Genomic DNA, 25,153 nt, shown 5'->3' with positions numbered 1-25,153 from the left:
GTCAAAAGTTTGGACACACCTACACATTCAAGGGTTTTTCTTTATTTGTACTATTTTCTACATTGTAGAATAATAGTGAAGACAAACTATGAAATAACACATATGGAATCATGTAGTAACCAAAAAGTGTTAAACTAATCAAATTATATTTTATATTTGAGACTCGTCAAAGTAGCCACCCTTTGCCTTGACAGCTTTGCACACTCTTGACATTCTCTCAACCAGCTTCATGAGGTAGTCACCTGGAATGCATTTCAAATAACAGGTGTGCCTTGTTAAAAGTTAATTTGTGGAATTCCTTTCCTTCTTAATGCATTTGAGCCAATCAGTTGTGTTGTGACAAGGTAGGGCTGGTATACAGAGGATAGCACTATTTGGTAAAAGACCAAGTCCAGATTATGGCAAGAACAGCTCAAATAAGCAAAGAGAAACGACAGTCCATCATTACTTTAAGACATGAAGGTCAGTCAATCCAGAAACTTCCAAGAACTTTGAAAGTTTCTTCAAGTGAAATCGCAAAAACCGTCAAGTGCTATTATGAAACCACTACTAAAGGACACCAATAAGAATAGACTTGCTTGGGCTAAGAAACACAAGCAATTGACATTAGACTGGTGGAAATCTGTCCTTTGGGATGATGAGTCCAAATGTGAGATTTTTGGTTCCAACCTTTGTGTAGTTGTGAGACGCAGAGTTCGTGAACGTATGATCTCTGTGTGGTTCCCAACGTGAAGCACGGAGGAGGAAGTGTGATGGTGCTTTGCTGGTGACACTGTCTGTGATTTATTTAGAATTCAAGGCACACTTAACCAGCATGGCTACCACAGCATTCTGCAGCGATACACCATCCCATCTGGTTTGCGCTTAATGGGACTATCATTTGTTTTTCAACAGGACAATGACCCAACACATCTTCAGGCTGTGTAAGGGATATTTGACCAAGGAGAGTGATGGAGCGCTGCATGAGATGACCTGGCCTCCACAATCACCTGACTTCAACCCAATTGAGGTGGTTTGGGATGAGTCAGACCGCAGAGTGAAGGAAAAACAGCCAACAAGTGCTCAGCATGTTTGGGAACTCCTTCAAGACTGTTGGAAAAGCATTCCAGGTGAAGCTGGTTGAGAGAATAACAAGAGTGTGCAAAGCTGTCATCAAGCGAATGGTGGCTACTTTGAAGTATCTAAAATATATTTTGATTGATTTAACACCTTTTTGGTTACTACATGATTCCATATGTGTTATTTCATAGTTATGATGTACAAAGAAAGAAAACCCCTTGAACGAGTAGGTGTGTCCAAACATGTGACTGGGATTGTACATTCACACGTACAGTACCAGACAAAAGTTTGTACACACCTACTCATTCAAGGATCTAGGAGACAATACATAACGAGGGGTAGATGCCTAGATGATTTTAGTGGTTCCATGAGTTAGCCATGGTTGGTAGCTATATGGGCACAGTCACAGACAAGCTCTCACACCCATGATGGAATTGTCGAGTCGATTGTGTGTTACCAAAAGAGGACGGGGTGATTGAACAACGCTGCATAGAATGTGCTTTAGCTGAAATTGCTGGCATATTTTGAAGACTCGTTTCGCTTTGAGAACCTTAAAACAGAGGTAATTATCTAGCTAAAGCTATTGTGGAATTGCACAGATTTTGTTTCGTACTAATTTAGCTACAGTTAGCCTGACTAGCTACTGACTACGAGTTGAGTGCACTGAGGTGAATGGACAAGCAAACTAACTAGCTAGACAATTTTCGGTATTTCTAATGTTCACTATTCCTAGCTATAATATCAGACTGCCAATGAATGGCGGTACGGTTAGGGCTGCGTATATATATAGGCCCTTAAACCCTTTCTGGTTGTAGCTAGCTAGCTAATATAGTTAGATAAATCCCCAGTACATTTAAGATTATCGTAAACCTAGGAATATTGAAGGCACTAGGTCAATACCATATTGGGTAAATTATCCTCCACCACCATAGTCCGACTGCTAGTTAACTATATATTCACAATTTACATAACTAGCTAGAAGTTAGCGGACTAGCTAAAAAGCAAAGGTAGCTAACTGCTAGGTCCTTGCTACCGCATTGAAGTTGTCATTTAAAAAGGTCAATGTTTGGGCTGGGAATTGCCAGGGACCTCAGATATTATCACGATACTTAGTTAGGTTCCGATGCGATATGTATTGTGATTCTCACGATTTCTATATGCATTTCGATGTTCCAAACATATTGCTCACTATATCAGCTGCAGATAGGCTGGGCACATGACATTTCTAAAAACTTTTTTTTTTCTAATAGAAACTAGTTCATTGCATCCGCCATTGAGCCCAGTTTCGTACCGCTTGTCCCAGCTATTTGCCGTAGTGTTTAAGTAATCGCGAAAAACCGCCTTATTTTAGGTTCATTTTTTTACCCTGCCAGCCCCTATTAGTTCTATAGAGCAAACTCGCCTTCCGAACGATATATTCCCTTCCCATTGTTCTGCTTAACCTTGTAGGCTTACCTCAGGTAACTAACTCATCATTAACAAGGTTAAGGCTACTTGGTGAGCGCTCTAACAGTTCGCCTGTGTACACGTTGTGGTGACCTACAGTACTAGAGATGGCTGGAGTGTAGCTTTCAAACGTTAAACGTTTTCTGGTCACATTTAACCGTATAATTTTTTCAGAAAAAGGTGTAGAACCTAAATGCATATCCCTGTCTTCTTTTTCAAGATGTGGCCGATTTTAAACAGCCAGAATACATTATTTTATTAAGAAATAACCTTTTTTTTAAGGATTTGTTGTTTCTAAATGGCTGCTTGGTCATTAGATATGCATTGCAATCTGTTTGTTTGTAGGCACCGAATTGAGCAAATGCTGCGCAGGTTCACTGAGTTGCAAACCAAATGGATAGGTCTAGTTCATTGATTTGTAGAGCTGACGCAGTTACTACCTCATATTGAGGCTAGCAAGTGTCGCGAATGAAGTATGTAGTGCCCACAGGGAGGCGCAAGAGAGCTATAAACCCATTCTGTTTTTTACCTTACATGCTGACAACACCGCTCGCATCGCGTGCATTGTAAAATAAATGTAAACATACATGTTATTCAATTATTGCGCCAACAAGTGTCTGCGTTGCCAAGCGCTAAAATAGAAGTCAGTTCTAATTGTGACACTGAACGCTGTGCAAGTCCTGCCTCTCCCATCTCATTGGTTTGTAGAAGCAGATACCCATGTGCCATCTCATTGGTTATACCCACGTGGGTGATTGAAAGATGAACCGAGTTCGGTCGGTCATCGTGGTAACTGAAAGTTAGATGCCAATCGCCATATAAAGTCCTAAGAAGAAAAAGCCTGGAAGGAGGAGAGATGACTAGAAACGATTCGGTTGACGGTTTTATGTGTGGATTAATTGTCGGAGTAGAGGACCTTGTGCATTTCAGGTAAAATAACAATTCAACGTTTATATCCCAGGACAAATTTAGCTAGCAACAGCAAGCTAGCTAAATAGGACACATTAGCTAGCAACTGCAAGCTAGTTAGATCAATTGCTGTAAATGTTTAATGCTTTTCGACCTGTCCCCAAAATAATAGAATTGGTTCAGTTTGTTTTGATATTTCAACCTGCGTGTCGTGATCGCGTTTAGTGTAGGGGACAAAATCAATTTGCACACGGCCAGTTTGGGTACGGTGTTAACCTTAAACCTGACCCTAGGTGTAACCCATTTTAGCCTTTAACCCTAGGCATAACCTATTTTTAGCCCTAACCCAAATTCTAATGTAGCGTAGCCTTAGTAAATACCATTCAATTACTAAATATTATTTTTTTAATCAAGTCCTATGCATTTTGCTGTTTTATCATTAGTTATTTTATATGTATTATTGCAAGGCAGAGCACTTGATAAACATGCCACTTTAAAAAAAAAAAAAAAAAATTGTGGTTTGAACTGGGTGTGACCTAGTAACGTCTATGTGAAAGTCCAACAATTGGCAAAGGATAGGTGGGTTAGGTTTTAGACCGATCTCAGGAATTAATAATAAAAATACACTTTCTCAGCTGCCTCACCAATATTTATATGTAAATTAATAACTTTTAATTGCTAAATGTTTCCAATAGATGGCAGCATAAGACCACAAAGCATCAGTTATAGGCTTCAGGCAGCAATAGGACTGACATAAAATAGCATTCAGCCAAAGACTGTATGTCCCATGATTTTCTGAAATGGTCACTCATTACTTTAGTTAGGTATGTCTATATCTTTCTCTTGTATTAGGCCTGTGTTGCTTTTGGGAGAGCAAAAAATGTAACTATAGCATGTATTGAACCCTGGCCAAATAATTACTAGTCAGATGCCCTAACCTCATCCCTAGTATACATACGTTATGAAATCATCGTAATGTCTCATATGACAGTGCGAGTGAACAGCCTTGGAATAGAAAAGACAAAAGGTGCATCTTCCACAGCCACCAAGAGATGACATCATGCAACCCTCGTGGTTAGCAAATTTACCTCAACATGCCCCTCACTTGCGCGAGTAGGCAGAGTGCTCGTTGACGGCACAAGCTTGTGGCGGAGCTTGTTGAGTTGACTACTTGTGCGAGAAGGCAGAGTGGCTCGATGCTGGTTGATGAATTTGACAATAAATGTACTAGGAAAATATGTTTTTGTCGACCAGAGATGACTGAATTATCGTTCACGGTTATTGATAATCGTTATAGTAATCAAGTATAATTTCAAAACATTAGCATAAAAACTGGTAATAATAAACATGAATCATCATTATATTACTTCATAGTAATCTGTTAAATCCTTTTCAGTCCTTCCTCTCGCGTTAGCAGTGTGGAAAGGGACAGAAAAAAGCGCGCGCAGGAGTTTTCCTGTTTGGGGGAGTGGTGTATCCTGGGAGTAAACTAATCTTCTGAAATGTCATTTGTGGTATTATGTTGCCATCTATTGGAATTATTTAGCAATTACAGTAGTACTGAATAAAGTGTATATCCTTACTAAAGTAGTAATTACTCAGAATTGCAAAATATAAAATGTTCTAGCTCATTTAACACTTACAATTACAAAATGACCATTTATAGCATAACTAAATGTATGGTGTTGTGGGTTTAACTTAAAACATTGTTTTACTTTTTATGTAGATAGGAGACATTGTCTACCAAAGTAACAACCCTTCAACATATAACCACAAGGTGAAAATGAGCTTTTTATATATATATATATATATATATATATATATATATATAAATATAAATCTGGTAGCTCTCAAAAGAGCCTTTGATTTGCTGAGCAGTTAGGTTTCAGGAGTGTGCCTGCCTGCCATCAGAGGAGTAGATCTGTGAATAATGAAAAGTTAGAGCCAAGCTAGTTTACATTTTAGTCGTTTAGCAGACACTCTTATCCAGAGTGACTTGCAAGAGCAATTTGGGTTAAGTGCCTTGCTCAAGGGTACATCGGCTAATTATTTTTTACCTAGTCGGCTTGGGGATTCGAACCAGCCACCTTTCAGGCTAGTGTGCAATGCTCCTAACCGCTTGACTACAAACCACTAAATGTTAAACACCAAAAGGCAAATGGTAGTAGATAAATGGTAAGCTGGTAAATAAGACTGCTTTTAAAACTTTCAGACTGCCATTGTTTTGGGGAAATGGGGACATGTCTATTTTGATAAATATCTCAATGTATGTATTTTGATGGTTTGAAGTTCTACACCCTTCTAATCAGGATAACCTATTTTTTTCTAATGATGTTTGTTTACTGGTAGTTAAAACGTCAAATATAAAAAATTGACTGATGGAACTCTGAGGTTGTCCCATTGTTTCCTATAGGGGAAATATAGGTATGCTTATTTTGTGAATAAACATCTCAATATTATTCTACATCTCAATTTTTTTTCAAGTCAGACACCATTTTAGTCATGAGAAACTCATCTTTGTAATTATAAGGCTGGCAGCGTGCTCCGTTGTCATCAAACACTAGCTCCAAAATCATTTTTGCTCTTGGAACTCTGAGCTCCCCCATTGTTTTCCTATAGAGAGGCATGCTGGTATATTTCGTCAAATATCTCACAATGTGTATATTTAGATTTTTTTTTCATGTCGGACACCAGTTTAATCAGGATAATCTCCTCTTTCTAATGACAAGGTTGCTAGACCAGAAATAGTCAGAAGTTGCAATTTTTTCCTACTTCCTTGTTATTCAGACATAAGCACACTTGGCACCATTGAGGTGCGGGTGTTTACTTTCTACACAAGTTATTTTCCAGTTTCGTCCTAAGAACAGATTGTAGCGGTAAAATAAAAAGTTCTACCTTTTTTAGTGCCGTTTAGAGAAAATGGAATTCTAAGGATCATTCCAGTAAGAAGGGGCTCAGCGATGGTTCGTTTCAATTCATTTGCTAAGGCCTCGCACTAGTGTTCCAGCTCAACCAAAAATCTTTAGCTGTTTTTCAGCCTTAGGTGAATTTTGACTTGAAAGTGTGAACCACCGCTTTTAATCATGGCAAGGCGACCGGAAACATGACCGAATACAAGCAGTACAGCTATTCCCTCCAAGGCAATCAAACAAGCAAAGCGTCAGTATAGAGACAAAGTAGAGTCGCAGTTCAACGGTTCAAATACGAGACGAATGTGGCAGGGTCTACAGTCAATCACGGATTACAAAAAGAAAACCAGCCCCGTCGCGGACACCGACGTCTTGCTCCCAGACAACTTCTTTGCTCACTTTGAGGACAATACAGTGCCACTGACACGGCCGCTACCAAAGCTTGTGGGCTATCCTTATCTGTAGCCAATGTGAGTAAAACATTTAAACGTGTTAACCCTCGCAAGGCCGCCGGCCCAGACGGCATCCCTAGCCGCGTCCTCAGAGCATGCGCAGACCAGCTGGCTGGTGTGTTTACGGACATATTCAACCAAACCCAGTCTGTTGTCCCCACATGCTTCAAGATGGCCACCATTGTTCCTGTTCCCAAGAAAGCTAAGGTAACTGAACTAAATGACTATCGCCCCATTGCACTCACTTTTGTCATCATGAAGTGCTTTGAGAGACTAGTCAAGGACCATATCACCTCCACCCTACCTGATACCCTAGACCTTTTCCAATTTGTTTACCGCCCCAATAGGTCCACTGACGATGCAATCACCATCACACTGCACACTGTCCTATTCCATCTGGACAAGAGGAATACCTATGTAGGAATGCTGTTCATTGACTACAGCTCAGCATTTAACACCATAGTACACTCCAAACTCGTCATTAAGACCCTGGATCTCGACCCAACCATGTGCAACTGGGTCCTGGACTTTCTGACGGGCCGCCCCCAGGTGGTGAGGTTAGGAAACAACATTTCCACCCCACTGATCCTAAACACTGGCGCACCACAAGGGTGCGTTCTCAGCCCTCTCCTGTACTCCCTGTTCAACCATGACACGCTTCCAACTCAATCATCAAGTTTGCAGACGACACTACAGTGGTAGGCCTGATAACCAACAACAACGAGACAGCCTACAGGGAGGAGATGAGGGCCCACAGAGTTTGGTGTCAGAAAAATAACCTCACTCAACGTCAACAAAACAAAGGAGATGACCGTGGACTTCAGGATACAGCAGTGGGAGCCCCCCCTGAAGCTGTGCTTCAAGCATTGCAAAGAGCTGCTGGCAAGCGCAGGGAAGTGCTGTTTGAATGAATGCTAACGACCCTGCTGCTGCCTTATACCGCTCAGTCAGACTGCTCTATCAAATATCAAATCATAGACTTAATTATAATAAACACACAGAAAGGCAAGCCTTAGGTCATTAATATAGTCAAATCCGGAAACTATCATTTCGAAAACAAAACGTTTATTCTTTCAGTGAAATACGGAACCTTTCCGTATTTTATCGAACGGGTGGCATCCCTAAGTCAAAATATTGCTGTTGCATTGCACAACCGTCAATGTTACAGTTGAAGTCGGAAGTTTACATACACCTTAGCCAAATACTTTTAATTCAGTTTCACAATTCCTGACTTTAAATCCTAGTAAAAATGCCCTGTTTTAGGTCAGTTAGGATTACCACTTTATTTTAAGAATGTTAAATGTCAGAATAATAGTAGTGTGATTTATTTAAGCTTTTATTTCTTTCATCACATTCCCAGTGGGTCAGAAGTTTACATACACTCAATTCGTCTTTGGTAGCATTGCCTTTAAATTGTTTAACTTGGGTCAAATTTTTCGGGTAGCCTTCCACAAGCTTCCCACAATAAGTTGGGTGAATTTTGGCCAATTACTCCTGACAGAGCTGGTGTAGCTGAGTCAGTTTTGTAGGCCTCCTTGCTCGCACACGCTTTTTCAGTTCTGCTCACACATTTTCTATGGGATTGAGGTCAGGGCTTTGTGATGGCCACTCCAATACTTTGACTTTGTTGTCCTTAAGGCATTTTGCCACAACTTTGGAAGTATGCTTGGGGTCATTGTCCATTTGGAAGATCCGTTTGCGACCAAGCTTTAACTTCCTGACTGATGTCTTGAGATGTTGCTTCAATATATCCAAATAATTTTTCATCCTCATGATGTTATCTATTTTGTGAAGTGCACCAGTCCATCCTGCAGCAAAGTACCCCCACAACATGATGCTACCACCCCCGTGCTTCACGGTTGGGATGGTGTTTGGGATGGTGTTCTTCGGCTTTCAAGCGTCCCCCTTTTTCCTCCAAACATAATGGTCATTATGGCCACACAGTTCTATTTTTGTTTCAGACCAGAGGACATTTCTCCAAAAAGTCAGATCTTTGTCCCAATGTGCAGTTGCAAACCGTAGTCTGTTTTTTGTTTTTTTATTGTCGGTTTTGGAGCAGTGGCTTCTTCCTTGCTGAGCGGCCTTTCAGGTTGTCGATATAGGACTCGTTTTACTGTGGATATAGATACCTTTGTATTTGTTTCCTCCAGCATCTTCACAATGTCCTTTGCTGCTGTTCTGGGATTGATTTGCACTTTTGCACCAAAGTACATTCATCTCTAGGAGACAGAACGCATCTCCTTCCTGAGCGGTATGACGGCTGCGTGGTCCCATGGTGTTTATACTTGCGTACTATTGTTTGTACAGATGAACGTGGTACCTTCAGGCGTTTGGAAATTGCTCCCAAGGATGAACCAGACTTGTGGAGGTCTACTATTTTCTTTTTCTGAGGTCTTGGCTGATTTCTTTTGATTTTTCCATGATGTCAAGCAAAGAGGCACTGCGTTTGAATTTAGGCCTTGAAATACATCCACAGGTACACCTCCAATTGACTCAAATGATGTCATTTAGCCTATCGGATGCTTCTGAAGTCATGACATAATTTTCTGGGATTGTCCAAGCTGTTTAAAAGCACAGTAATTTGTTAGATTACTTGTTAGATTTTACTGCATAGTCGGAACTAGAAGCACAAGCATTTCACTACAAGCGCATTAAGATCTGCTAACCATGTGTATGTGACCAGTAAAATTTGATTTGAGATATTAATTGTTTTGCTCTCAAGACAAGGGTGCCATTTAAAAGGAGTGAATCCAGGGGTAGTGGAAATGTTTACATATTCATCAATTGAAGGGGAAGATTCCCGGTGTTTGTGATGCTCATCGCGACGCTGACAGGGTGGCGTGAGTGGTGAAACAGAAGAGCTGTTATCTGTTCTTTTGAGTTTTAATGTTGAGTCTTTGCCCGACAAAGTGATTGTTAGGTTATACACTGCCTTTGGAAAGTATTCAGACCCCTTGGCTTAGGTTACAGATTTATTCTAAAATGTATTAAATACTTTTTTCCTTTATCAATATACACACAAAACCCCTTAAAGACAAAGCAAAATCTTTTTTTAGAAATGTTTGCTTATATATATTTTTTAAACTCAATAAGTATGCAGACCCTATACTTTGTTGAAGCACCTTTGGTAGCGATTAAAGCCTTGAGTCTTCTTGGGTATGACGCCACAAGCTTGGCACACCTGTATCTCTCTATACTTTGCTCTGTTCATCTTTGCCTCGATCCTGACTAGTCTCCCAGTGCCTGCCACTGATAAACATCCCAACAGCATGATGCTGCCACCACCGTGCTTCAACGTAGGGATGGTGCCGGGTTTCCTCCAGACGTGATGCTTTGCATTCAGGCCAAAGAGTTCAATCTTGGTTTCATCAGACCAGATAATCTTGTTTCTCATGGTCTGAGAGTCCTTAGGTGCCTTTTGGCAAGCTCCAAGTGGGCTATCGACAATGTGCCTTTTTGCTGAGGAGTGGCTTCCTTCTGGCCACTCTACCATAAAGCCATGATTTGGTGGAATGCTGCAGAGATGGTTCTCCTTCTGGAAGGTTCTCCCATCTCCACAGTAGAACTCTGGAGCTCTGTCAGTGACCGTCAGGTTCTTGGTCACCTCCCTGACCAAGGCCCTTCTCCCCCGATTGCTCAGTTTGGCCGGGTGGCCAGCTCTAGGAAGAGTCTTGGTGGTTCCTAACTTCTTCCATTTAAGAATGCTAGGGGCCACTGTTCTCTTGGGGACCTTCAATGCTGCAGAAATGTTTTGTTACCCTTCCCCAGATCTGTGATCTCTCAAAGCTCGACGGACAATTCCTTTGACCCCATGGCTTGGTTTTTGCTCTGACATGCACTGTCAACTGTGGGACCTTATATAGACAGGTGTGTGTGTGTGCCTTTCCAAATCACCTGTGATAAATTCAATTGATTTGACATGGACTCCAAACAAGTTGGAGAAACCTGTTAAGGATGATCAAAAGAAACAAGATGCACCTGAGCTCAATTTTGAGTCGCATAGCGAAGGGTCTTAATACTTATGTAAATAAGGTATTTATGTGTTCTGATTTTAATAAATTTGCAAACATTTCTAAAAACCTGTTTTCGCTTTGTCATTATGGGGTATTGTGTGTAGATTGAGGAAATTGTTTTATTTAATCCATTTTAGAATAAGTCAACAACATGTGAAAAAAGTAAATGGGTCTGATTACTTTCCGAAGGCACTGTATAATGTAAGTTATATTGTACAAGCTTTTGTGCCGACAACATTACGTTGTTACAGGTGTCAAGCTTATGGGCAAGTGGCAGAAGTTTGTGTAGGAGGGAGGTTCCTAGGTGTGAGAAGTGTGCAGAAGGACATGAGACAAAGGAATGTGTAGCATTGGGGAAAGTAGTGGTATTTGTTAATTGTAGGGGTGCCCATGGGGCTCGGGATCAGAAATGTCCTGTGCGAGAGAGGCAGGTTGAGGTTTCCAGGGTTAGAGTATTGCAGAAGTTGTCGTATGCTGAGGTAGTGGAAGAAAATGGGTCAACGGGGAGGGATCCTGAGAGGAGTGGTATGAGTAGTAGATCTGTACCAGTACAGAGGGATTGGCCAACAAGTAATATATGCTTCAGTAAGATTTAGATTTTTTTGCATTTTATAGCAATGGTTATCAACTGAACTGCAGGGATGGTTGAGGTTGTAGTGGCAGCTGCAGAGAGCTAATTGGGTTAGAGGTCGACCGATTAATCGGAATGGCCGATTTTCAAGTTTTCATAACAATCGGAAATTGGTATTTTTAGATGCCGATTTGGCCGATTTTGTATTTTTTTAGACCTTTTATTTAACTAGGCAAGTCGTTATGGATAGGGGGCAAACCTGTTATGGATAGGGGGCAGTATTTTCACAGCCGGATAAAAAACGTACCCGATTTTTAATCTGATTATTACTCCTGCCCAGAAACTAGAATATGCATCTAATTATTAGCTTTGGATAGAAAACACTCCAAAGTTTCTAAAACTGTTTGAATGGTGTCTGTGAGTATAACAGAACTCATTTGGCAGGCCAAAACCTGAGAAGATTCCAAACAGGAAGTGCCCTCTCTGACCATTTTTTGCCCTCCTTGATTATCTCTATCCAATACAGGGGATCTCTGCTGTTACGTGACACTTCCTACGGCTCCCATGGGCTCTCAGAAGGCGGCAAAAAGCTGAATGACGTAATTCCAAGCCCTGGCTGAAAAGCTTTAGCGCATTTGCTAAGTGGTCTATCAGCGGACAATGGGACTCATGCTCGTGCACGAGACGACCCCATGTTTTTATTCTATCGTCTTTGAACGGATACAACGACTCCCGGTCGGAATATTATCGCTTGATTTTAAACAGCGGTTGACATGCTTCGAAGTACGGTAATGGAATATTTAGAATTTTTTTGTCACGAAATGCGTCGTGCTCGTAACCCTTCTTTACCATTCGGATAGTGTCTTGAACACTATCCGAATAGGTCTTGGATATAACAATGGATTATTTGGGACCAAACCAACATTTGTTATTGAAGTAGAAGTCCTGGGAGTGCATTCTGACGAAGAACACCAAAGGTAATCAAACTTTTCTAATAGTAAATCGGAGTTTGGTGAAGGCTAAACTTGCTGGGTGTCTAAATAGCTAGTCCTGTGATGCCGGGCTATCTACTGAGAATATTGCAAAATGTGCTTTCACCGAAAAGCTATTTTAAAATCGGACATATCGAGAGCATAGAGGAGTTTTGTATCTATAATTCTTAAAATAATTATGTTTTTTGTGAATGTTTATCGTGAGTAATTTAGTAAATTCACCGGAAGTTTGCGGGGGGTATGCTAGTTCTGAACGTCACATGCTAATGTAAAAAAGCTGGTTTTTGATATAAATATGAACTTGGTTGAACAAAACATGCATGCATTGTATAACATAATGTCCTAGGGTTGTCATCTGATGAAGATCATCAAAGGTTAGTGCTGCATTTAGCTGTGGTTTTGTTTTTGTGACATTATATGCTAGCTTGAAAAATGGGTGTCTGATTATTTCTGGCTGGGTACTCTGCTGACATAATCTAATGTTTTGCTTTCGCTGTAAAGCCTTTTTGAAATCGGACAGTGTGGTTAGATAAAGGAGAGTCTTGTCTTTAAAATGGTGTAAAATAGTCATATTGTTGAAAAATATAAGTTTTCGGATTTTAGAGGAGTTTGTATTTCGCGCCACGCCCATCATTGGCTATTGGAGCAGGTGTTCCGCTAGCGGAATGTCTAGATGTAAGAGGTGAAGAACACATTCTTATTTTCAATGACGGCCTAGGAACGGTGGGTTAACTGCCTTGTTCAGGGGCAGAATGACAGATTTTTACCTTGTCAGCTCGGGGATTCAATCTTGCAAACTTACGGTTAACTAATCCAACGCTCTAACCACCTGCTTTACATTGCACTCCACGAGGAGCCTGCCTGTTACGCGAATGCAGTAAGAAGCCAAGGTAAGTTGCTAGCTAGCATTAAACTTATCTTATAAAAAACAATCAATCATAATCACTAGTTAACTACACATGGTTGATGATATTACTAGTTTATCTAGCCTGTCCTGCGTTGCATATAATCGCTTAGGTACACATTGCTCCAACCATAAACATCAATGCCTTTCTTAAAATCGATACACAAGTATATATTTTTAAACCTGCATATTTAGTTTATATTGCCTGCTAACATGAATTTCTTTTTACTAGGGAAAATGTGTCACTTCTCTTGCAAACAGAGTCTGGGTATATGCAGCAGTTTGGGCCGCCTGACTCGTTGCGAACTGTGTGAAGACTATTTCTTCCTAACAAAGACAGCCGACTTCGCCAAACGGGGGATGATTTAACAAAAGCGCATTTGCGAAAAAGCACAATCGTTGCACGACTGTACCTAACCATAAACATCAATGTCTTTCTTAAAATCAATACACAGAAGTATATATTTTTAAACCTGCATATTTAGCTAAAAGAAATCCAGGTTAGCAGGCAATATTAACCAGGTGAAATTGTGTCACTTCTCTTGCGTTCATTGCACGCAGAGTCAGGGTATATGCAACAGTTTGGGCCGCCTGGCTCGTTGCGAACTAATTTGCCAGAATTTTACGTAATTATGACATAACATTGAAGGTTGTGCAATGTAACAGGAATATTTAGACTTAGGGATGCCACCCGTTAGATAAAATACGGAACGGTTCCGTATTTCACTGACAGGAAAAACGTTTTGTTTTCGAGATGACAGTTTCCGGATTCGACCATATTAATGACCTAAGGCTCGTATTTCTGTGTGTTGTTATTATTATATAATTAAGTCTATGATTTGATAGAGCAGTCTGACTGTGCGATGGTAGGCTGCAGCAGGCTCGTAAGCGTTAATTCAAACAGCACTTTCGTGCATTTTCCAGCAGCCCTTCGCAATGCATTGCGCTGTTTGACTTCAAGCCTGTCAACTCCCAAGATTAGGCTGGTGTAACCGATGTGAAATGGCTAGCTAGTTAGCCGGGTGCGTGCTAATGGCGTTTCAAACGTCACTCGCTCTGAGACTTGGAGTAGTTTTTCCCCTTGCTCTGCATGGGTAACGCTGCTTCGAGGGTGGCTGTTGTCGATGTGTTCCTGGTTCCAGCCCAAGTAGGAGCGAGGAGAGGGACGAAAGCTATACTGTTACACTGGCAATACTAAAGTGCCTATAAGAACATCCAATAGTCAAAGGTATATGAAGTATAGAGAGAAATAGTCATATAATTCCTATAACTACAACCTAAAACTTACCTGGGAATATTGAAGACTCATGTTATAAGGAACCACCAGCTTTCATATGTTCTCATGTTCTGAGCAAGGAACTTAAACGTTAGCTTTTTTTACATGGCACATATTGCACTTTTACTTTCTTGTCCAACACTTTGTTTTTGCATTATTTAAACCAAATTGAACCAAATTGAACATGATTCATTATTTATTTGAGGCTAAATTGATTTTATTGATGTATTATATTAAGTTAAAATAAGTGTTCATTCAGTATTGTTGTAATTGTCGTTATTACAAATAGATAAATATAAAAAATCGTCCAATTAATCGGTAGCGTCTTTTTTTGGGCCTCAAAATCGGTATCGGCGTTGAAAAATCATAATCGGTCGACATCTAATTTGGGTGTGCGAGACTTGACACCCAGAGTTACAGGATGTGTTGAGTGGCGGTGTCCCGCCCTTTCAGGCTGTTGGCCTGAGGTAGAACTAGATATATTTAAATAGTGGAGTAAGGTAGTGGATTAGATGGTAGGGTATTTGTTGATTTAACATTTTTATTTTCAAGCAAAGTATAAAGGGATTGTCTAGAGGGTGGCAGTAATCCAACCTTTATTGGATGCCAACCGCCATTAAACCTCATCGAAGAAGAAAAAGTAGGCTTAGGGTTCCCCACGCGGCCATATTTCCATGTTACAGCGCTTGTTTATGGAAAGCAGAGTAAGACCGTGTGGACTACCTGTGGTTATTAAACGGAAGACAGATGGCACAGACTTGTCACTGAAAAATACTTTTGGTCGCATCTGTGGGAAAAAAGTGTAAAGTAAGTGTGTGTTTTGCATTTGTTGAAATATGAAATTAGAGAACCGTACTGCAATTGAGAATCGATTCACATTTTAAATGAAAATGTGGCTGTTTTGGCTTCGAGACAAACGGAACGTGCAGGGTCCTTGGGCTAAGGAGTAACGTTAGGCTCCTTTAGTCCAATATTGGGCTAGAGAGGGACAAGAAAGAGCTATGAGAAAGTTTTGATGAGTCATGGGGAAAAAAGTGCTGAAAACAAATTGGCTACCTATTTAAAACGAAGATGGAGAACAAGCTATGAAGGAAAAATACTGGAGTTGATGTGCCAACTAGCAGAAAAATAATATCCTGATATTTAACTATCGATTTATCCCCCCCATCACAAATGAAAGGTTAGGGTTTTGGGTAGGGACATCCCAAGGATTCCCGGATAGCACTAACCTTTACTGCTAGCTAGCTAACACAATTTTCTTCTTCCCTGGCTTTAGGCTCAATGGATCAGGGCTGCATTAGCATAGTTTCTGGTGCCCCTGCTGGCCCGATGGTTCAAGTATGCTTCCCCGGTGTGCGTGCAGCAGTTTTGGACAGCCTAAATCGACAGCGGGAGGAAGGACGGCTCTGTGACCTCTCCATCCAGGTGCAGGGACAGGTGTTCAGGGCCCACCGCTGTGTGCTGGCTGCCTCCTCGCCATACTTTCACGATCAGGTTTGTCTGTCTGGGTTTATATGAGTGTGTGTACTAGTAGTCTCTCTTGGGTTGACACAATGTACCAATGTTCTGGCTAACACCTCTGTTTGTTAACAAGGTCAGTTTGGCTTAGAAGACAAGGCAGTGATGGGGAGATCTGGCTTTCGTACGTCACTGCCTTATCCGCTTATTGCCCTAGCACATTTCCCGCCCACATTTTAAGCCTACACAAACTTGTGATTTGTTGTGAGAGTTGTCTATCTGAAGTTGGACCCGTTCCGAAATAGACCTGGTATTTCCCATCTGGACCTGATATACATAAATACTTTTTTACAATATAGAGACCCGTTCCAAATGGACCTGAGGACAACTAGACCCATTCCATATAGAACTGGTCAGATCCAAGTGAGGGAAGCAGCAGAAAAGTCAATTTTTAAGCTACTTTATTAACCAGCACTAATAAAGTGTGAGGTAGATAGAGGTGAAGCTCTAGCAGGGGCCATGCTCTGTGTGTGTGTCTGTAGGCTACTGAGTGTGAGCGAGTGACACAGGGAGGAGGGAGGGAGAGACTGCAACTAACCAAGGCGACTCATGTTATAATAGACTATTAGTTGCCCTAGCTAGGTTATTTATCATCGAATATGACTACATAATACCTGTCTTGACTCCATCAAACCGGGAGAAGCTAGCTAGGCTGATGGCAGCTGCATGCGCTTTCTCATCCAACAGTTACAAACAACAACTCCATTCAGAATATAAAGTAGTAGCCTACCTGTTGGCTCTTGGTCGTTGTAGCCTATCTCCTTTTGCCCCACAGGAAGGCTCTGACTGTAGCCTGTTGTTGCTTTGATGACTTATGATTGGCCAACAACAAGCTACATGCGCCACTCTTGTGAAAAGCAAAGAGCAACAGCATAAATAATATTTCTCTCTCGCTCTACAGCAGCAGTCGCGTTCGGATCTATATGGGTTCTTCCGGACAAGTCAGTTAAAATTACACATACCTGTGACAATCCTATCAGACCCGAGACATTTTTTTCAAATTCTGGATCCGGACCCGCTCAGATCCCGTCTCAGGTATTCGGCTACAGGTGGAGCCTTGTAGACCTCTATTGTGAAATCCTAGTTTTTGTTATCACTTTCACCAGGTGTTGCTGAAGAATGTGACGACAGTGTCTCTGCCCTCTGTCATGGACCCTGTGGCCTTTGAGAGTGTCCTGAGTTCAGCCTACACTGGCCAACTGAGCATAGTGCGTGATGACATTGTCAACTACGTGACGGTAGCCAGCTTCCTCCAGATGTGGCATATTGTTGACAAGTGTACAGAGATCCTGAAGAGACCTCGACCCCCAGCAGAATGCAACCCTGGGGATGCTGCAGCTGCCACACACCATGGTGCCTCCTCAAGGCAGCAGTCCCCAAGCAGCACCGACTGCCTATACATGGAGAGAGAGGGGAAAGGTAAGGAGAGGAGGCCCTATGGCCAGGAGCAGAATTCTCTGCCTCCATTGGCCACGTGGAGGAGGCCCCAGCAGTTCCCCAGGTGGAGCCGCCCCAGGTCCTCACCCCAGCAAGTCATATCCATGCCTGCCCAGCACCTAGCTGACTCACACCTGGACTACCACCCTGCTGGGGAGAGTGACTACTCCAGCTGTGAGGAGGTGTGGATGTTCAGCCACAGCAAAGCCAGCCCCCTAAGCCATCATGATGGGAGAGGACTGGACCATAGCCACACCAGGCATGGGGGGATTCCTGGTGAGTCGTTGAGACTGAGAGCTAGACTGAGACAGAGGGCAGTGCCACCAAGTGCTGAGAAACTCCATGGCAGGGATAGAGGAAGTGGAGGGGGCTTTGGGGAAGAGCCTCAGGAGAAGAGAGGGACTGAAAGAGGGATTGAAGCAAATGAAGAAATGGGGGAAGAGGAGAAGAGGGAGGTGCCTGAGCGAAGAGGAAACTCTGGTATGTACTCCTAGAATGTGAAATGTAAACCAGACTTGGACATTGATATGCCTGGGTTGGTTGTGTTTATACAATTCTCTCTCAAAGGGGCATTCTGCAGTTGCTACATCAATTTTTGGACTTATAAATTAATGATATGTACCCATTGATTCTTGAAGAATATACCTTATAAATGCCACATGAGTTTAGTTCAACTGTCGTAACCCTTCAGAACACCAAATATAAGCTTGTTTTACTCCAATGTTTGTAAACAAAGTAATCTAAACAAACACTACATACTGTTCAAGTCGGAAGTTTACATACACCTTAGCCAAATACATTTAAAACAGTTTTTCACAATTCCTGACATTTAATCCCAGTAAAAATGCCCTGTCTTAGGTCAGTTAGGATCACCACTTTATTTGAAGAATGGGAATTGTCAGAATAATAGTGTAGAGTGATTTTTATTTCCGCTTTTATTTCTTTTATCACATTCCCAGTGGGTCAGAAGTTTACATACGCTCAATTAGTATTTCGTAGCATTGCCTTTAAATTGTTTAACTTGGGTCAAACGTTTTGGGTAGCCTCCCACAAACTTCCCACAATAAGTTGGGTGAATTTTGGCCCATTACTCCTGACAGAGCTGGTGTAACTGAGTCAGGTTTGTGGGCCTCCTTGCTCACACATGCTTTTTCAGTTCTGCCCACACACTTTCTATGGGATTGAGGTCAGGGCTTTGTGATGGCCACTCCAATACCTTGACTTTGTTGTCCTTAAGCCATTTTGCCACAACTTTGGAAGTATGCTTGGGGTCATTGTCCATTTGGAAGACCCATTTGCGACCAAGCTTTAACTTCCTGACTAATGTTGTTCAATATATCCAAATAATTTTTCATCCTCATGATGCCATCTATTTTGTGACGTGCACCAGTCCCTCCTGCAGCAAAGCACCCCCACAACATGATGCTGCCACCCCCGTGCTCACGGTTGGGACGGTGTTCTTCATCTTGCAAGCCTTCCCCTTTTTCTTCCAAACATAACGATGGAAATTATGGCCACACAGTTATATTTTTGTTTCATCAGACCAGAGGACATTTCTCCAAAAAGTATGATCTTTGTCCCCATGTGCAGTTGCAAACCGTAGTCTGGCTTTTTTATGGTGGTTTTGGAGCAGTGGCTTCTTCCTTGCTGAGCGGCTTTTCAGCTTATGTCGATATAGGACTCGTTTTACTGTGGATATAGATACTTTTGTACCTATTTACTCCAGCATCTTTACAAGGTCCTTTGCTGCTGTTCTGGGATTGATTTGCACTTTTGCACCAAAGTACATTCATCTCTAGGAGACAGAACGCGTCTCCTTCCTGAGCGGTATGACGGCTGCGTGGTCCCATGGTGTTTATACTTGCGTACTATTGTTTGTACAGATGAACGTGGTACCTTCAGGCGTTTGGAAATTGCTCCCAAGGATGAACCAGACTTGTGGAGGTCTACTATTTTTTTTCCTGAGGTCTTGGCTGATTTCATTTGATTTTCCCATCATGTCAAGCAAAGAGGCACTGAGTTTGAAGGTAGGCCTTGAAATATAGCCACAGGTACACCTCCAATTGACTCAAATGATGTCATTTAGCCTATCAAAAGCTTCTAAAGCCTTGACATCATTTTCTGGAATTTTCCAAGCTGTTTAGAGGCACAGTCAACTTGGTGTATGTAAACTTCTGACCCACTGGAATTGCGATACAGTGAATTCTAAGTGAAACAATCTCTGTAAACAATTGTTGGAAAAATTACTTGTCATGCACAAAGTTGATGTCCTAACCGAAAAAATGTAATGTAAAAAAAAGGAGTTTTAATGACTCCAACCTAAGTGTATGTAAACTTCTGACTTCAACTGTAGTTTAAACCATTAGAAGGAGGAGGAAGGGAAGCGTTTCTAAGGTACACAATAGTACATTTTGGTAGACAGAAGGTGCTCTTTGGTAAAAGGGGTGAATTAGTCATCAAAAAGAAAGGATCGCCAAGGCACTCATGTAATTAATTAAAATTAAAATGCCTTTATTTGTATGGCATGTTCAATAGAAACAAAGTTTTTTTTAAATCCGACGCGTTTTGGCTGCATGGCCTTTGTCAGGGAGTACAAAAAAATAATACAATGTCCTCTTTTTGAACAGCTTTTCCAACTAGCCCTAATTTGAAGAGGGAGTGGTTACAAAATTGATTGGACACACCTAGTAAGCAATACTATACACATTAAAAAGTGAAATACTGTAGCTATGTTATCATAAAAATACAACTCCAAGCTAGAAGTATCAGAACACTTAAAGGTAGTTCTAACCTTAAATATGACTGGGAGAAGTGTCAAGAAAAAGAAAGCAATATATTCCATAGTACACTAGAACACAGCAAAACATGAACAACAACAGTCTAAACATAGTTGAGGGCAATTTAGCAAAATGTCCACTAGATGACCGTAAATGGACCTATCAACAACCCTACAGGAAGGGTGAGAAATCCATATCTTCATTTAAACCAGGGTACTTAGTGGCCTGTAGTTTGTAAATCCCAAAACTTTCCCTTTGGTTTAACTGTTTAAGATGGTCCCCTCTTCTAATAGAGGCCGGAACATGATCAATACCCATAGCTTGTAGGGAGGCAGGGTTGCCATGGTGTAAGGACTTGTAGTGCCTTGCCATGGGGTAGTCTTCATTGCCTACCCGTATGGCATACTTGTGTTCCGCTAAGCGGTCCTGAAGGCGTCTCTTTGTCCATCCAATGTAGAATACTATGCACTGTAGGCAATGAGGACTACCCCATGGCAAGGCATCACATCCTTACACCATGGCAACCCTGCCTCCCTACAAGCTATGGGTATTGATCATGTTCCGGCCTCTATTAGAAAACGGGACCTTCTTTAAACAGTTAAACCAAAGGGAAAGTTTTTGGATTTACAAACTACAGGCCACCAAGTACCCTGGTTTAAATGAAGATATGGATTTCTCACCCTTCCTGTAGGGTTGTTGATAGGTCCATTTACGGTCATCTAGTGGACATTTTGCTAAATTGCCCTCAACTATGTTTAGACTGTTGTTGTTCATGTTTTGCTGTGTTCTAGTGTACTATGGAATATATTGCTTTCTTTTTCTTGACACTTCTCCCAGTCATATTTAAGGTTAGAACTACCTTTCTAAGTGTTCTGATACTTCTAGCTTGGAGTTGTATTTTTATGATAACATAGCTACAGTATTTCACTTTTTAATGTGTATATAGTATTGCTTATTAGGTGTGTCCAATCAATTTTGTAACCATTCTCTCTCCAAATTAGGGCTAATTGGAAAAGCTGTTCAAAAGAGGACTTTGTATTATTTCTTTGTACTCCCTGACAAAGGCCATGCAGCCGAAACGCGTCTGATTTTTTAAACTTTGTTTCTATTGAACATGCCATTCAAATAAAGGCATTTTAATTCATTATATGAAGAGTGCCTTGGTCCTCCTTTCTTTTTGTAGTTTTAACCATGTTGAGGCTATAATTTTTAAATCATGGATGCACCCATAGCTATGTTTTGTGGTTACATTTTTCTAGCACCATCCATCAGCTTTTTACCGGGGCAGGGAATATGCTTTGTTTCAACTGCTGATCATTTTAAACTGTCTCCTATTTATGAGATGATAAGCACCAATATGGGATAAGCACAAATCCCTGTACCTTAGAGTACCATTATATAATTATCTATGTGTATGTCCTTTGTACATTGTACATCTCTCTGTTTTTGTATTTCTCCAGGAGACTTCCACACTAGTGTACACCAAGTTGAAGAGGGAGGACAGCCAGAGGGGAAAAAGAGCTCAGGGGAGCTGCAGAAGAAAGAGGAGAGACCGCTGGGGAGAAGCTCAGCCCTGACTTCTCCTCATGCTGTGGATCCAGATGATGTGATTCCTGGCCCTTCCTGCCCAGCTCCTACACCCTCATCCCGGATGCAGTGGCAGGCCGGTCCCTGGTCTCAGCAAGTAGCTAGGCCGCAAGCTGGAGAGGAATACTACAGAAGAGAAGACGATGAAGAAGATGAAGAGGAAGTGGACTTTGGCCGATTTGCAGATGGTGCTTTTGGAAGGGGCACCTATGATGAGATTGAGGATGGCACCGGGCAAGTTTCTCAGAGACCCTTAGTACCTGACTCTCCTGATGACAATGACTTTATCCTGGGGGCCCAAGAGTTGAACTGGCCCTCTGGGGCAGACATGACCCATGGTGGTGGTACCCCAACCTCCAGCTGCCACCTGTCCCCATCCCCTGCTCCATTCCCCCCTTCCTCCTCACCCCCCATCCCCTCTTCCTCCTCCCTCTCCCTTGCCGGGGCCCCTTACACGGGTAAAGTGCACTTCTGCCACTGTGGGAAGGCCTACACCCTGAAGAGCATGCGTGACCGCCACGTCAAGATGCAGCACCTCAACCTGCGGCCCTTCGCCTGCCCTGTGTGCACCAAGAGCTTCAAGATGAAGCACCACCTGACCAAGCACCTGAAGACCCATGGTGGGCTGCGGCCTTATGAGTGTGGCCTGTGTGGGAAGAAGGTAATCTGGAGGGACAGTTTCCTGCGCCACCAGGCCCGCTGTGAGAGACTGGCCGCCAGCTGTGATGGCGCTGCTGCCAGTAGTAACACCAGAGCGGCTGCCGACATGGACGATGGTTATGCTTATGGATTCGGGGAGGGGTTTCTCTCACAGGGCGGGCAGGTGAAAGTGGAGCAGGCAGACTTTCAGGGGGAGGCGGAGTCTGGGATGAGTGGGTTGTTAGGGGTTGGGGCTGAGTTAGGCTCTCAGTCAAGGACTCTGGTTAGTCACAACTTTAAGGAGGAAGCCAGCGACAGGTTTAGCTGAAGCTAAATGAGGGAAACTGGTGGAATATAGGGCCCACAGCACTTGAATTGAGTATTAGATTGGTTGATGATTATGCTCATAATGGTCCATGTGTAAACCATTAACACTCCAATCCATGTTAATGCACCTGTTTGTGAACAACTATTCTATGAGGGACATTTATGTTTTATTATTTATTTAAATGACTATCCCATCATGCTATTGATATCTCGAAAGAGGGCACAAACATGTAATTTGCGTGATGTGAGTCTGTACATTTTGCATATTTAAATGAGCCAATTTATCTTATGAGCTGTCTTGTGAATGTATTTGAGTCACAATAAAATGTTGTTTGCACAGATATGGTTTGAACAAGAAGTTATCAGGGTCATATTGGATAACTAACATAATGCCATAACTGTGGTGGTTTGCTTCCCAGGAATATTAGAAGAAATTACTGAATATTAATTGAAAGTGTAGCCTAACAGCCTGGAGATGAGTTGGGTCGTTGTCCTGTTGAAAAACAAATGATAGTCCCACTAAGCGCAAACCAGATGGGATGGCGTATCGCTGCAGAATGCTGTGGCAGCCATGCTGGTTAAGTGTGCTTTGAATTCTAAATAGATCACTGACAGTGTCAACAGCAAAGCACCCCCACACCATCACACCTCCGTGCTCTACGGTGGGAACCACACATGCGGAGATCATCCGTTCACCTACTCTGCGTCTCACAAAGACATGGCGGTGGAACCAAAAATCTCATCAGACCAAAGGACAGATTTCCACCTGTCTATTGTCCATTGCTCGTGTTTCTTGGCCCAAGCAAGTCTGTTCTTCTTATTGGTGTCATTTAGTGGTGGTTTCTTTGCAGAAATTCTACCAGGAAGGCCTGATTCACGCAGTCTCCTCTGAACAGTTGATGTTGTCTGTTACTTAATCTGTAAAGCATTTATTTGTGATGCAATTTCTGAGATGCAGTTAACTTTAATGAACTTATCCTCTGCAGCAGAGGTAACACTGGGTCTTCCTTTACTGTGGCGGTCTTCATGAGAGACAGTTTCATCATAGCGCTTGATGGTTTTTGCGACTACACTTGAAGAAACTTTCAGTTCTTGACATTTTTCATGTCTTAAAGCAATAATTGACAGTCATTTCTCTTTGCTTATTTGCGCTGTTCTTGCTATAATATGGACTTGGTATTTTACGAAATATGGCTATCTTCTGTACACCACCCCTACCTTGTCACTGTTTGGCTCAAACACATTAAGATGGAAAGAAATTCCACAAATATTAACTTTTAACAAGGCACACCTGTTAATTGAAATGCATTCCTGGTGAATACCTCATGAAGCTGGTTGAGAGAATGCCAAGACTGTGCAAAGCTGTCAAGGTAAAGGGTGGCTACTTAAAAAGAATCTCAAATATAAAATATATTTTGATTTGTTTAACACTTTTTTGGTTCATACATGATTCCGTATGTATTATTCCTTGAATGATAAGGTGTGTCCAAACTTTACTGGTAGTGTATTTTTTAAGAAATGTTTTACTTTCCCAAACAACAACAAAAGACAATCAGACACACACATTCAACCAATATCAATGACATCACACCTGCTCAGACCCACATGTTCCCACCGCAACCCTATAAATCCAGCAAAAAAAGAAACGTCCTCTCACTGTCAACTGTGTTTATTTTCAGCTTAACATGTGTAAATATTTGTATGAACATAAGATTCAACAACTGAGACACAAACTGAACAAGTTCCACAGACATGTGACTAACAGAAATGGAATAATGTGTCCCTGAACAAAGGCGGGGGCGAAATCAAAAGTAACAGTCAGTATCTTGTGTGGCCACCAGCTGCATCTGCAGTGCATCTCCTCCTCATGGACTGCACCAGATTTGCCAGTTCTTTCTGTGAGATGTTACCCCACTCTTCCACCAAGGCACCTGCAGGTTTCTGGGGGAATGGCCCTAGCCCTCACCCTCCAATCCAACAGGTCCCAGATGTGCTCAATGGGATTGAGAGCCGGGCTCTTTGCTGGCCATGGCAGAACACTGACATTCCTGTCTTGCAGGAAATCACGCACAGAACGAGCAGTATGGCTGGTTGCATTGTCTTGCTGGAGGGTCATGTCAGGATGAGCCTGCAGGAAGGGTACCACATGAGGGAGAAGGATGTCTTCCCTGTAACGCACAGCGTTGAGGTTACCTGTAATGACAACGAGCTCAGTCCGATGATGCTGTGACACACCACCCCAGACCATGACGGACCCTCCACCTCCAAATCAGTTCCAATCCATAATACAGGCCTCGGTGTAATGCTCATTCCTTCGACGATAAACGCAAATCTGCC

General features: G+C 42.0%; 1 protein-coding gene across 4 annotated transcripts; it reads left to right on the top strand.

The window, feature by feature from the left end:
• The first annotated feature begins 1,328 nt into the window (after positions 1–1,328).
• LOC115176112 (zinc finger and BTB domain-containing protein 22) lies at positions 1,329–23,159 on the top strand. Of its 4 annotated transcripts, none has more exons than XM_029735933.1 (4): positions 1,329–1,621; positions 15,808–16,025; positions 17,156–17,966; positions 21,724–23,159. In XM_029735933.1, exons 2-4 carry the CDS (start codon positions 15,813–15,815, stop codon positions 22,815–22,817), a joined length of 2,118 nt encoding a protein of 705 aa, XP_029591793.1. In that variant the 5' UTR covers positions 1,329–1,621; positions 15,808–15,812; the 3' UTR covers positions 22,818–23,159. The 4 variants fall into 4 exon arrangements, with proteins under 4 accessions (XP_029591793.1, XP_029591794.1, XP_029591795.1 ...); XM_029735934.1 differs by lacking the exon at positions 1,329–1,621 and adding an exon at positions 2,259–2,519; XM_029735935.1 differs by lacking the exon at positions 1,329–1,621 and adding an exon at positions 5,172–5,191.
• The last annotated feature ends 1,994 nt before the right edge of the window (positions 23,160–25,153 follow it).

Source organism: Salmo trutta, chromosome 36 (genome assembly GCF_901001165.1).
Source record: "Salmo trutta chromosome 36, fSalTru1.1, whole genome shotgun sequence".
NCBI classification, from domain to species: domain Eukaryota; kingdom Metazoa; phylum Chordata; class Actinopteri; order Salmoniformes; family Salmonidae; genus Salmo; species Salmo trutta.
The sequence above is the reverse complement of the archived record's forward strand: the minus strand, read 5'-3'. Positions and strand labels throughout refer to the sequence as shown.